The sequence below is a fragment of the Amia ocellicauda genome, chromosome 23, assembly GCF_036373705.1.
Source record: "Amia ocellicauda isolate fAmiCal2 chromosome 23, fAmiCal2.hap1, whole genome shotgun sequence".
NCBI classification, from domain to species: Eukaryota; Metazoa; Chordata; class Actinopteri; order Amiiformes; family Amiidae; genus Amia; species Amia ocellicauda.
Genome location: NC_089872.1, coordinates 3,867,141 through 3,881,190, shown reverse-complemented (window position 1 = coordinate 3,881,190; position 14,050 = coordinate 3,867,141). Strand labels below are relative to the sequence as shown.

The 14,050-nt window shown below is 39.2% G+C and overlaps 1 protein-coding gene across 4 annotated transcripts in view; it reads left to right on the top strand.

Moving 5' to 3' along the window:
• Nucleotides 1–14,050, top strand: part of nphp1 (nephronophthisis 1) — a 119,404-nt gene that overhangs the window by 42,706 nt on the left and 62,648 nt on the right. For all 4 annotated transcript variants that reach the window (XR_010805359.1, XM_066696961.1, XM_066696960.1 and 1 more), the window contains exons 10-11: nucleotides 10,632–10,726; nucleotides 12,064–12,192. Coding sequence is in view for 3 of the 4 variants with exons in the window: in XM_066696961.1 (XP_066553058.1) it covers nucleotides 10,632–10,726; nucleotides 12,064–12,192 (224 nt within the window). In the remaining variant the exon portion in view is untranslated. The remainder of the gene's footprint in view (nucleotides 1–10,631; nucleotides 10,727–12,063; nucleotides 12,193–14,050) is intronic.

Below are 14,050 nucleotides of genomic sequence, written 5' to 3'. Positions count from 1 at the left end.
TTTGGGAACATTTAAAAATAGACTGGATAGGATCCTTGGATCACTTAGCTATTAATGGACACCAAACGAGCACGATGGGTCGAATGGCCTCCTCTCGTTTGTAAACTTTCTTATGTTCTTATGTTCTAATTAATATCCTGTCATGCTGTGTGGCATGTATAAAAATGCTGAGCAGACCCAGTTGACCTCGATTTTGGATCAAATGGCAGTGCATAACCCCTCATTACAAAGACAAATGCACATTTGAGAGTTTTGCAAAAACCATAGGCACTGGTCTACAGTGATATGGTCAGATGAGTCATCCTTCACCATATTCTCGACAAGTGGGCGAGTGCATTTATGGCATACATCAACTGTACAGGCCTGACTGCTTGACCCCTACAGTGAGGGGGTCCGGAGGCTCTGTTATGCTGTGAGGGGAATTTTCCTGGCATGGTTTGGGTCCACTTATCCCCTTAGAGGGAAGGGTCACTGGAAATCATTACAAAGATATTCTGATTGATCACCTTTATCTTATGGTGAAACATTTCTATCCTGATGGGAGTGGTCTCTCCCACAATGACAATGCCCCCATCCACAGGGCACGAGGGGTTACTGAATGGTTTGATGAGTATGACAATGATGTGAATCATAAGCTCTTATGCAAATAAGATTGTCTTTCACCTGACATGCTATAGATGATTCATAGACAAGAAAAATATAGTGCTGAGTGCTGATTTTTTTTACCCTTGGATGTCATCATAGGGAACCTGTCTTTTCATCAGGCACTTTCTACCACAAGCTTTTCCTCACCAGGGACAATTCATCACCAACTGACATATTCTTGACCTATTTCATTTAGATAGAATGTATAAATGTCCTATGATACCAAAACAGTATTTTTTTAAATCATACAGTTATCAGTGGCAGTTGTAGTCTGGCTTTCAACTCTTTAATTTCACCCCTTTTTATTGATAACTCAAATGCATCACTCTGTCTGCTTGTTTAAATGGGGTGCTTTCACCTCGCGCAGACTGTCCTCATTCTGCACAGAATATGACAATTTATTCAATGAAGGCTCAAACTTTCTGCAGTCAGTGTGAAGGAAAACTGTTTACATTATCTGATATTCCAATAATACATCTTGGGAGGAATACTTACATATGCACCAGCATTTAAATACAATGTGCCATATACCAGGTGAATATTTGTTGTGTGCGGTCACTCAATTTAAGTTTTGTTGTTGTACTTCATACATTTATTTTAACTAGTCGCCTACTGGTATATTAATGTTTTAAAAAAGGAATGACATATTGCAGAACTGTGTAACTTTGGGTATTGCCCGATAACCTTAAAATAAAAAAGATACAGGTAGGGAACGGAAAGTGTTTGTTTGTGTGTGTGTGTGTGTGTGTGTGTGTGTGTGTGTGTGTGTGTGTGTGTGTGTGTGAGAGAGAGAGAGAGAGACGGGGAGGAGGGGATGTGTTTAAAATAGGGCTAAAGCAAAATTATTGACGTAAAACAGTTTATACATATTATTTTATTAAACTTGTAATTTGAAATACATTTTTTACTTTTTAAAGACCATTTTTATTAATATAATTAAATCAGTTTATACCATTGATAAGAAAACTTTGTATTATTTGTATTATAAGTTGGACTTGTTTTCAGCAAGTTCTGCTGTATACCAATATTGCATTCGATCACAAAAGTCTAGATCAAATTTGTATTGAACTCATGAATAAGATAATTGATAGTTTGGATTTCTAAAGGTAGTTGGAATGATTAATAGATTAGCAGGCAGTTTCTTTAAAGCTTTAAACAAATATAGGTAGAAGACAGTAAAGTATGATGAAGTTTCAAGTGTACTTTTACATTTTGCTTTACATTGTACGTAAAAGATAAGTCTCCCTGGCATTTTGGCAATTGAATGTTCATTTACTTCATCTCCTGGTTAAGTCTCAGGTTTCGTTCAATTCGGAGCCTTTGGAAAGCACGCAGAGCAAATAATTAATCTTGGGTGCCACATTTTAAGGTAAGATAAAACGAGGACTGATTGGCTTACGCCCAGCTGTGGGTATGGTGTCCATTTTAGGACAGCCTCCAGTCGTCATCGAGTCAAGCGTCACCCCCTACTAGAGTCAAGTATCAAGCATCCCCCACTCAACTCTCAGGTAGAATATCATTACTTACCCCTCCCCTCCCTGAATGATAATCATCATTGCTCCGGCATCACTCCTCTGCCTCGCTCCTCAATATTCCGTCATCACTCCTCATTGCTCCGGTATCATGCCTCTGTATCCACCTCACTCCTTATTCCTTCTCCTTTTTTTATGTAATAGTCTGTCATCAAGCATCACCCCTCGTTTATCGTTACAAACATTTATAAATATATATAAATCACACATCGGATCTCGATGAACGAAATATATTAAAGATCTAAATTTTTACTGTACATTGTGTAATTCGTTGAGAACAAAATGACGTAACAACGGTCAATGGAAACCAAAATCACCAACCGATTGAAGGCTGGATTCAAACTCACACCGAAAATCAAAGTAATTAATTGAAATCACTGGCTGTTCTAACTTGTGTGAATTTCATCACGGCAACTCATAATGTGACTCAGTAGTGTGTATGGCCCCCATGTGCCTGTATGCACTCCCGACAACGTCTGGGCATGCTCCTGATGAGACTGCGGATGGTGTCCTGGGGGATCTCCTCCCAGACCTGGATCAGTGCATCAGTAAGCTCCAGGACAGTCTGTGGCGCTACTTGGCGGCGTCGGAGGCACTGATACATAACGTCCCAAAGGTTCTGTCCCTCATGGTGTCTGTTTCTGACAGTTTTGTCAGAAACATGCACACCAGTAGCCCACTGGAGGTCATTTTGTAGGGCTCTGGCAGTGCTCCTCCTGTTCCTGTTCTCACAAAAGAGCAGATACCGGTCCTGCTGCTGGATTGATGCCCTTCTATGGCCCTGTCCAGCTCTCCTCGTGTAACGGCCCGACTCTTGGTATCTCCTCCATGCTCTTGAGACTGTACTGGGAGACATAGCAACCCTTCTTGCGACGGCACGTATGGATGTGTCATCCTGGAGGAGCTGGACTACCTGTGCATCCTGAATGGGCTGCAGGTACCGTCTCATGCTACCAGTAGTGACAAGTAAACTAGCAAAACACAAAACTAGAGAAGAATCAGTCAGGAAGGACAGAGCAATTGTCTGTGGCACCACCTGCAAAACTATTCTCTTTTTGGGAGTTGTCTTGCTGTTGCCTCTCCAGTGCACCTGTTGTCACCAAAACAGGTGACATTGATTCACAATCGCTTAGGCTTCCTATCTGGACAGATTGATATTCCTGAAATTTAATTGACTTGGTGTTATACTGTGATGAATACGTGTTCCCTTAATTTTTTTGAGCAGTGTATATATACACTCACCTAAAGGATTATTAGGAACACCTGTTCAATTTCTCATTAATGCAATTATCTAACCAACCAATCACATGGCAGTTGCTTCAATGCATTTAGGGGTGTGGTCCTGGTCAAGACAATCTCCTGAACTCCAAACTTAATGTCTGAATGGGAAAGAAAGGTGATTTAAGCAATTTTGAGCATGGCATGGTTGTTGGTGCCAGACGGGCCGGTCTGAGTATTTCACAATCTGCTCAGTTACTGGGATTTTCACGCACAACCATTTCTAGGGTTTACAAAGAATGGTGTGAAAAGGGAAAAACATCCAGTATGCGGCAGTCCTGTGGGCGAAAATGCCTTGTTGATGCTAGAGGTCAGAGGAGAATGGGCCGACTGATTCAAGCTGATAGAAGAGCAACTTTGACTGAAATAACCACTCGTTACAACCGAGGTATGCAGCAAAGCATTTGTGAAGCCACAACACGTACAACCTTGAGGCGGATGGGCTACAACAGCAGAAGACCCCACCGGGTACCACTCATCTCCACTACAAATAGGAAAAAGAGGCTACAATTTGCACAAGCTCACCAAAATTTGACAGTTGAAGACTGGAAAAATGTTGCCTGGTCTGATGAGTCTCGATTTCTGTTGAGACATTCAGATGGTAGAGTCAGAATTTGGCGTAAACAGAATGAGAACATGGATCCATCATGCCTTGTTACCACTGTGCAGGCTGGTGGTGGTGGTGTAATGGTGTGGGGGATGTTTTCTTGGCACACTTTAGGCCCCTTAGTGACAATTGGGCATCGTTTAAATGCCACGGCCTACCTGAGCATTGTTTCTGACCATGTCCATCCCTTTATGACCACCATGTACCCATCCTCTGATGGCTACTTCCAGCAGGATAATGCACCATGTCACAAAGGTCGAATCATTTCAAATTGGTTTACTGTACTAAACTGGCCCCCACAGTCACCAGATCTCAACCCAATAGAGCATCTTTGGGATGTGGTGGAACGGGAGCTTCGTGCCCTGGATGTGCATCCCACAAATCTCCATCAACTGCAAGATGCTATCCTATCAATATGGGCCAACATTTCTAAAGAATGCTTTCAGCACCTTGTTGAATCAATGCCACGTAGAATTAAGGCAGTTCTGAAGGCGAAAGGGGGTCAAACACAGTATTAGTATGTTGTTCCTAATAATCCTTTAGGTGAGTGTACACACACATATAATACACCGATCAGCCATAACATTATGACCACCTGCCTAATTGTTTAGGTCCCCTTTTTGCCACCAAAACAGCCCTGACCCGTCGAGTCATGGACTCCACTAGACCTCTGAAGGTGTGCTGTGGTATCTGTCACCAAGACGTTAGCAGCAGATCCTTTAAGTCCTATAAGTTGCAAGCTGGGGCCTCCATGGATCGGACTTGTTTGTCCAGCACATCCCACAGATGCTCGATTGGATTGAGATCTGGGGAATTTGGAGGCCAACAAACTGCGATGCACTGTGTGTTCTGACACCTTTCTATCAGAACCAGCATTAACTTTTTCAGCAATTTGAGCTACAGTAGCTTGTCTGTTGGATCGGACCACACGGGCCAGCCTTCACTCCCCACGTGCATCAATGAGCCTTGGCCGCCCATGACCCTGTCGCCGGTTCACCACTTTTCCTTCCTTGGACCACTTTCGATTGCCCATTTTTCCTGCTTCTAACACATCAACTTTGGGGACAAAATGTTCACTTGCTGCCTAATAAGAACATAAGAAAGTTTACAAACGAAAGGAGGCCATTTGATCCATCGTGCTCGTTTGGTGTTCATTAATATCTAAGTGATCCAAGGATCCTATCCAGTCTATTTTTAAATGTTCCCAAACTTTCAGCTTCTACCACATTGCTGGGTAGTTTATTCCAGATTGTGACTACTCTCTGTGTAAAGAAGTGTCTCCTGTTTTCCGTTTTGAATGCCTTGAAGCCCAATTTCCATTTGTGTCCCCGGGTGCGTGGGTTCCTTGCTGATCTGGAAAAGCTCCTCTGGTTTGATGTGGTCGATGCCTTTCATGATTTTGAAGATTTGGATCAAGTCCCCACGTAATCTCCTATGTTCCTGGGTGAAAAGGTTCAGTTCCCTCAGTCTCTCAGAGTAGGACTTTCCCTTCAGACCTGGAATAAGTCTGGTTGCTCTCCTCTGAACTGCCTCCAAAGCAGCAATATCCTTCTTGAAGTGTGGTGCCCAGAACTGTACACAGTATTCCAGATCAGGTCTAACTAGTGCATTGTACAGTCTTAACATTACTTCACTTGTTTTAAATTCTACACTTTTGACAATATACCCTAGCATTCTGTTTGCCTTTTTTATTGCTTCCCCACATTGCTTGGATGGAGAAAGTGAGGAGTCCACATAGACTCCTAGGTCTTTCTCATGCGTTACTTCATCATCTGTACCTCCCATAGTGTAATTATAGTGGACATTTTTGTTACCTGCATGTATTACCTTGCACTTGTCCACATTGAATTTGATTTGCCAGGTGTCAGCCCACAACTGAATATTATCTAAGTCCCTCTGAATAGCCTGTGCTGCCAAGACTGTATCTGCTGAGCCACCTATTTTAGTATCATCTGCAAATTTGACAAGTTTGCTAACTATCCCAGAGTCCAGATCATTAATATAGATTAGAAAAAGCAAAGGTCCTAGTACTGATCCCTGTGCAACTCCACTAATAACCTCACTCCAGTTAGAAGCAACTCCTCTATATTTTAAGAAACAACCTTCAAAAAAGTAAAACTTTTTAGAACACTTCAGTTTTTCCAGTTTTTATTGAAATTTACGCAGTTTAATGTCTCAATGTACTGTGAAATTAAAGCATAGAACAAACAGTTGGACATAAAAAATAGTTTTGTTTAACAAAATGTAACCCCTTAAGCTGACAAACCCCATTGCTACCCTTGAAAGGGCACTAAATCCGTGTGCTTCTCTTTAATCCCGTACTCTTCACTGTTGTGTTGTTTGCCAAGTGTTTGGTATTCCAGCTGAGACTTTTAGCTTTCTAATGATATCAAGCATTATCTGATGTGGTTTTTCTACCCTCCACCGCATTCTGAAATCTCAGATAATATTGACAATTATTACATATTCTGAAACCAGGAACCAGCTCAAAATGTCAAGATGGAAAACTCTGTTTACAGTGTACTAATACACAACGATTTTACATAATTGGATCTGAATGTCTTTGTGTTTGATAGAACATCACATAATACATACTGGATTCATTGTTAGTTTGTTGTGAACAAAACAAGCCTATTTTCGAAATCCGTTCGAAACTGAGTGATTTGTGACCGTTTGAGACCCCATAACTGTAAATTGTATGTGTTTGAGAATGAAATGTGCTGGTTGGCAAGAGAATAAGCTTTCAAACAGTGTGCACATTGTAGGAATACAGTGTAACTTCTATGCACAGGAGCTGTGTGTAACACTAGCAAATAATGCTTAACACTAAAAGCGCCAAGTCGGTCAATTTGACCGATTTGGCTATTCAAATTTGAAGTACTCTGTGTATACCCGTTCATGACTTTTACTCAATATATGTATTAAACATGTCTACAGCGATTTAACTGCATAAACACGAAAATATATGTTTACCTATAATTTACCAAAATCGGGTTATTTTGACTGGTCATTTAAATAAATAATAACTCTTAACATAATAAATAATAAAATATAACACATAATCCTGCCTTCCCTTTACAATACAGTCAGTCTGGCGCTCAAATGGCAATCTCTACCTGTCTACAGTCTTTCATGTGCTTGAAAAACACACACATTGTACAGCATTACAGGTGTTTTCTTACAGCTTTAGTCAGATTTAGTTGATACAGTGATTACCCCGCATGGATTCGAAATGGAAATTGAAGAAAGCTCGTTTTGGAAATGCCATGTATATGAACATGACTGATTCAGGGGCATCAATGATACTGGGAATGACAGATCATTTGTGGGTTTGTGCCAGTGTTGTGAAAACATTGCGAGTGAAACACCAGTTCCAAATGGTGGAGTGCTTTTACTCCACTGATCAATACACGATTGCTACTGCACATAGTACAGAGTGCAATAACGCAGGCACATCGGATGCAAAATAATGATTCATGGACATTATCAGTGGAAGAGCATTTATTACAAGGCTGTATTTTCGTGGAGTAAAAGTGTTCACCTGGAGAGGGCTGTCAAAATGCAGTATGGGGTACAAGCTCATGCAGGTAAAGTGGAGAAACGTGTCCTGTGTGGACTGTACCGAACTGTCAGATATGCAGGCTAAATATATAGTAAATAGTTCATTGAAATACAAAGCTACAGTGAATAAAAGCAGTGTATGTTGAAGTTTACACTGTTGAAAATGTTTCCTTTAGTGTACAGTTATGTTTTGATAAATGCCATAGTTATTTTTGAACTATAAAATATTGATTTTGAACATTATTCCAATATTGACGTTTACACATGTTTCATTCCACCAGCCACATTATTTCGAAGCCCACTGCTGTTATGGGCAAGTTACAAGCCCACACGGGACTGAAGCGCTGCCATTGGTCAGCGTCTCTGTTCTCTGCTCTGTGCTCTCTGTGCACGAGAGAAGTGCTGGATTTCAAGTGAATGTTTTGATATTACAAAGGTTAAGAATATAGGTCTTGCGAGATATGAAATTAGCCTACAGGACCTACATTTGTCGCTCTATACAGTGCACCTCCACTTCTAATTATACTTCCCTGTAAAGAGTTTACAGTCAATAAAGTCATTATTTGTATTTTGTGTTTTTAATAAATGAAGCGAGAGTGACATTCAAAATAAATCATAATTCCAGGAGCCGTCTGATATCCGTGTCTGCATCAATACATATACTTTAAATCGAGCGTTTCTCTCGTGCAGAGAGCACAGAGCAGAGAACAGCAAACAGAGACGTTGACCAATTAAAATAATTCTTAGTTCTTATTATATCAAGTAAATCATTACCTTGAATACAAAACATTTTACATATAGATAGTTTCATCCTTAGTGTAGTTCACCCTAATGTAATTAACAATTATAAATCATACACATTTATTCAAACAAGCTTCATAAATAATATTAAGATCCAAAGACTAAACTTGGAAACAGTCCCAAATAAAAAATGTCTACTAAATGTGGATCTCATTTAACTGTTTCCAAGTTTAGTGTATAAAGTTGTATAAAATATAGCATCTGAGTAACGCATATCATCACATTTCCATTGTTTGCTATGTGATAATGCTCCTCGAGCATTTTCCAGGAAGGCGGCCATTGCGTATCTTGGGATTACTGTGTATATGTGTGTGTGTGTATCTATACAGCTCTGGAAAAAATTATCACTGCAAAATTATCAGTTTCTCTGGTTTTACTATTCATAGGTACAGTGAGGGAAAAAAGTATTTGATCCCCTGCTGATTTTGTACGTTTGCCCACTGGCAAAGAAATGATCAGTCTATAATTTTAATGGTAGGTGTATTTTAACAGTGAGAGACAGAATAACAAAAAAAAAATCCAGAAAAACGCATTTCAAAAAAGTTATAAATTGATTTGCATGTTAATGAGGGAAATAAGTAATTGACCCTTCGACTTAGTACTTGGTGGCAAAACCCTTGTTTGCAATCTCAGAGGTCAGAGGTTTCTTGTAGTTGGCCACCAGGTTTGCACACATCTCAGGAGGGATTTTGTCCCACTCCTCTTTGCAGATGCTCTCCAAGTCATTAAGGTTTCGAGGCTGACATTTGGCAACTCGAACCTTCAGCTCCCTTCACAGATTTTCTATGGGATTATGGTCTGGAGACTGGCTAGGCCACTCCGGGACCTTAATGTGCTTCTTCTTGAGCCACTCCTTTGTTGCCTTGGCTGTGTGTTTTGGGTCATTGTCATACTGGAATACCCATCTACGACCCATTTTCAATGCCTTGGCTGAGGGAAGGAGGTTCTCACCCAAGATTTGACGGTACATGGCCCCGTCCATCATCCCTTTGATGCGGTGCAGTTGTCCTGTCCCCTTAGTAGAAAAACACCCCCAAAGCATAATGTTTCCACCTCCATGTTTGACGGTGGGGATGGTGTTCTTGGGGTCATAGGCAGCATTCCTTCTCCTCCAAACACGGCGAGTTGAGTTGATGCCAAAGAGCTCGATTTTGGTCTCATCTGACCACAACACTTTCACCCAGTTCTCCTCTGAATCATTCAGATGTTCATTGGCAAACTTCAGACAGGCCTGTACATGTGCTTTCTTGAGCAGGGGGACCTTGCGGGCGCTGCAGGATTTTAGTCCTTCACGGCATAGTGTGTTACCAATTGTTTTCTTGGTGACTATGGTCCCAGCTGCCTTGAGATCATTAACAAGATCCTCCCGTGTAGTTCTGGACTGATTCCTCACTGTTCTCATGATCATTGAAACTCCACGAGGTGAGATCTTGTATGGAGCCCCAGACCGAGGGAGACTGACAGTTATTTTGTGTTTCTTCCATTTGCGAATAATCACACCAACTGTTGTCACCTTCTCACCAAGCTGCTTGGCGATGGTCTTGTAGCCCATTCCAGCCATGTGTAGGTCTACAATCTTGTCCCTGACATCCTTGGACAGCTCTTTGGTCTTGGCCATTGTGGAGAGTTTGGAATCTGTTTGATTGATTGCTTCTGTGGACAGGTGTCTTTTATACAGGTAACGAGCTGAGATTAGGAGCACTCCCTTTAAGAGAGTGCTCCTAATCTCAGGTCGTTACCTGTATAAAAGACACCTGGGAGACAGAAATCTTGCTGATTGATAGGGGATCAAATACTTATTTCCCTCATTAACATGCAAATCAATTTATAACTTTTTTGAAATGCGTTTTTCTGGATTGTTTTGTTGTTATTCTGTCTCTCACTGTTAAAATACACCTACCATTAAAATTATAGACTGATCATTTCTTTGTCAGTGGGCAAACATACAAAATCAGCAGGGGATCAAATACTTTTTTCCCTCACTATATATATATACAATGTATAGCTAAAACAATGGGAAGTCTTCCAGAAATGAAGCACTCAGTCACAGAACAGTGATCTTAGAAAAATAAATGTTTTATTGAATCCGTAAAATATACTGAAGACGTATAGAAAAGAAATCAAACAATCTATGCTAACTTAGTGGTGATGTTAAAACAAAAGGATTATTTGTTGTTGCATGTTGTAACATGTAATATGTTTTACAGGGAAAACCTTCAAGTCAAGTTACTACATTCACCCTGAGTTTAGCCAGTCCAAGCTGGCTTTCAAAGATCTTCTCTGGAACTCTGATTTGGGATGTGTAAGTAGGGAGGGCAAATGCATCTTCTTTCTAACGTAATAAGTACAGGTCCACTATCAGGAGTGCGTCAGGTGCACAAAATATAAATGTGTTTGCATACATGGTTCTGCCACAGACCGTGCTGTGGTGTTACCGTAAGATAGAGTACATATACTGTACTGCCTTTCTGAAATATGGCCATTTAACAAGATGCATGAATTTGGTTTAATTAAAATAGCTGTATTGTATTTTAGAGGAATATAAGTTATTGTAAATGCGTGTTTTACAAAGTGAATTTTGTGAAAGTGAAAATATCTGTGTCAAAACTAGGTATCGGTTATATTTTTAAAAGTATTGCTTACTTTTGGGACAGAAAATTAAAGCTTTTAAGAGCCTTTATTTAATTGAAAAAATCATGATGTAATAGTTCATGTTAATTAAATGGACAAGTTCATTTCCTTTACAGGATGCTGTTTGATCTGGTGAATAAATGCAGTTTTACTCCCTAAGGGGTGACTGTTGCAATAACCCAAGGAATATAAAATTGGATATACTTGAACAGTAAATATTAAATACTTAATTAAAATAAACATAAATACATTATCCAACTGTAGTAATATGGTCAATACAATTCAGTGTCCTGATATTAAAGTATAGTAATATATAAATTTAAAAAAACTTAAGTTAATTATCAGCTCCAACTGGGAGTGTCTCATCTATCATAACCAATCATATTATATTAAGGTGAGAAGAAGCTTGGAAACATACTGTCTTGGTTGACCATTTTCTGAAGCAGTTCCTATCATAGCAGGAGATGACATACCTTTTGTTTTAGTAGTCTTTTGTTATTTATGCAAGCAAATGATTATTGGTCCACAAAGTTGTGCTGTGTGAGGACTAGACAGATGATTGGCCATAGATTTCCACCTCAGATTTGCTCGACTATAGCAATAATCTGTCTGAGACAATAGCAGAGATGTTTGGTGTTAATATTAACTAATAAAAATGTCTCCTAGTTGAGATGTTAGATCATACGTTTTATGTGTTACCATGTTAAAACATACTATTCTGAAACCATATGGCCCACTGTGCTCATGTTTGTTAGGGTATCTATCAGATATGTAAGAGGCGAGTAGCTGTGTTGAAATCCATGGCCACATGATGAATGAAAAAATTCAATTTCAGGTGCATGTAAGTTTGTATCCATGATGTGTCCCTGTGTCCAGGTTTGTGTCCATGATAAATACCTTAATTTAACAAAGTTAATAATAATGATAATGACTCCTTTCATTGTACTAATATATTTTTTATGAATTTGACATGTGCATGTCACTCTATCATTCTCTACCTATATTCAGATCCGTGCCAGGGTGTCCAGGTTATCTCTGAACTTGACGTTATGGAGCTGCAAGATGATTCCTCCACCTGGAGTGGGCATTCAGGTTCTAAGCAGACATGTTAGACTTTGTGTATTTGATGGTACCAGGGTAGGTCATTTTTATCCTTCTTCCTAATTACAATGCTTTTGACATTTCAAATGGAGAGTCAATCATTTCTTTCAGTATTATATTTACAGGACGTAAACTAAACGTTAGAAATCATAGAAGATACTTTTCTATAATTTAATGCACCACAGAAAATACTTATTTTATAAGAGATGTCATGTCATGCAGTTTTGGTGAGAGGACAGTGAACTGAAGCTGAGCAGTTCTGTCTGTGGAAGGTGCCCCAAATAATATATCTTACTTCATAAGAGACACTCTTCACACAGCATATTCATTTATAATAAGTCAGACTTAAGGAATAAACAGACAAAATCTGTACAGTGAATAAAATATATTATTGTTAAAAAATGTTTTTGTCCAAGATGACTGAGCAATCAGTATTAAAAAAAAAAAAAAAAAAAAAAAAAAACATGAGACATGACATTTAAACCAAGGACAGGATGTATAAAAATGTTTGGAAAAGGTTCTTCTTGATTGCTTTCATGCTTTCTCAAGTGATTTATAGTTTGTCTTAATCTTTTAGCATTCTAAATATTTGTATCAAGTCCATTCATAGTCACTTCTGTCCTAGACTGAGGAGATTTAAGTAATGTTAGCCTGCACCTTAAAACCCTAAATTCATTGACACTTTTGCATATAGTAGCTGATGTAAGGTGTCACATGCACTAAATGAGTTTATTGCCAGGCATTGGTATTGTAAGAGACTTAATCTATTGGTAATATGGTTTGTAGTTGAAATGGGTCATTCTCCCAAAACATGTATCACTTGTTAAGAAAACAAAACAAAAAAAACATGAATGCTTATGTTAACATAGATTGTTAGCATGCATAGAAACTGAAGAAATAAATATGATAGTTTCAAAATCCTTACTGTTTTTGTGTAATTAATAATTTGATCACGAGGGCCTTTGCTTTTTCTAATTTATATTAATGATCTGGACTCTGGGATAGTTAGCAAATTGTCAAATTTGCAGATGATACTAAATTAGGTGGCTCAGCACAGGCTATTCAAAGGGACTTAGATAATATTCAGTTGTAGGCAGACACATCAAAACAATGTGGGGAAGCAATAAAAAAGGCAAACAGAATGCTAGGGTATATTGTCAAAAGTGTAGAATTTAAAACAAGGGAAGTAATGTTAAGACTGTACAATGCACTAGTTAGACCTCATCTGGAATACTGTGTGCAGTTCTGGGCACCACACTTCAAGAAGGATATTGCTGCTCTAGAGGCAGTTCAGAAGAGAGCAACCAGACTTATTCCAGGTCTGAAGGGAAAGTCCTACTCGGAGAGACTGAGGGAACTGAACCTTTTCACCCTGGAACAGAGGAGACTACGTGGGGACTTGATCCAAGTCTTCAAAATCATGAAAGGCATCAACCACATCAAACCAGAGGAGCTTTTCCAGATCTGCAGGGACACACACACCCGGGGATACAAATGGAAATTAGGCTTCAAGGCATTCAAAACGGAAAACAGGAGACACTTCTTTACACAGAGAGTAGTCACAATCTGGAACAAACTCCCCAGCGATGTGGTAGAAGCTGAAAGTTTGGGAACATTTAAAAATAGATTGGATAGGATCCTTGGATCACTTAGATATTAATGGACACCAAACGAGCATGATGGGTCGAATGGCCTCCTCTCATTTGTAAACTTTCTTATGTTCTTATGAAAAGGTGCAGTTTTTTAGATGCCATTTTGTCACGTGCTTTGTAGACATCACAGACACAAATATATTGTTTTTACTAAAATTATTCTGTCTTCATTGAATTATCTGCTTTTTTCATTATAAACAGAATTTAACATATTAATTGATAAGGAATTAAAACGTTTACAT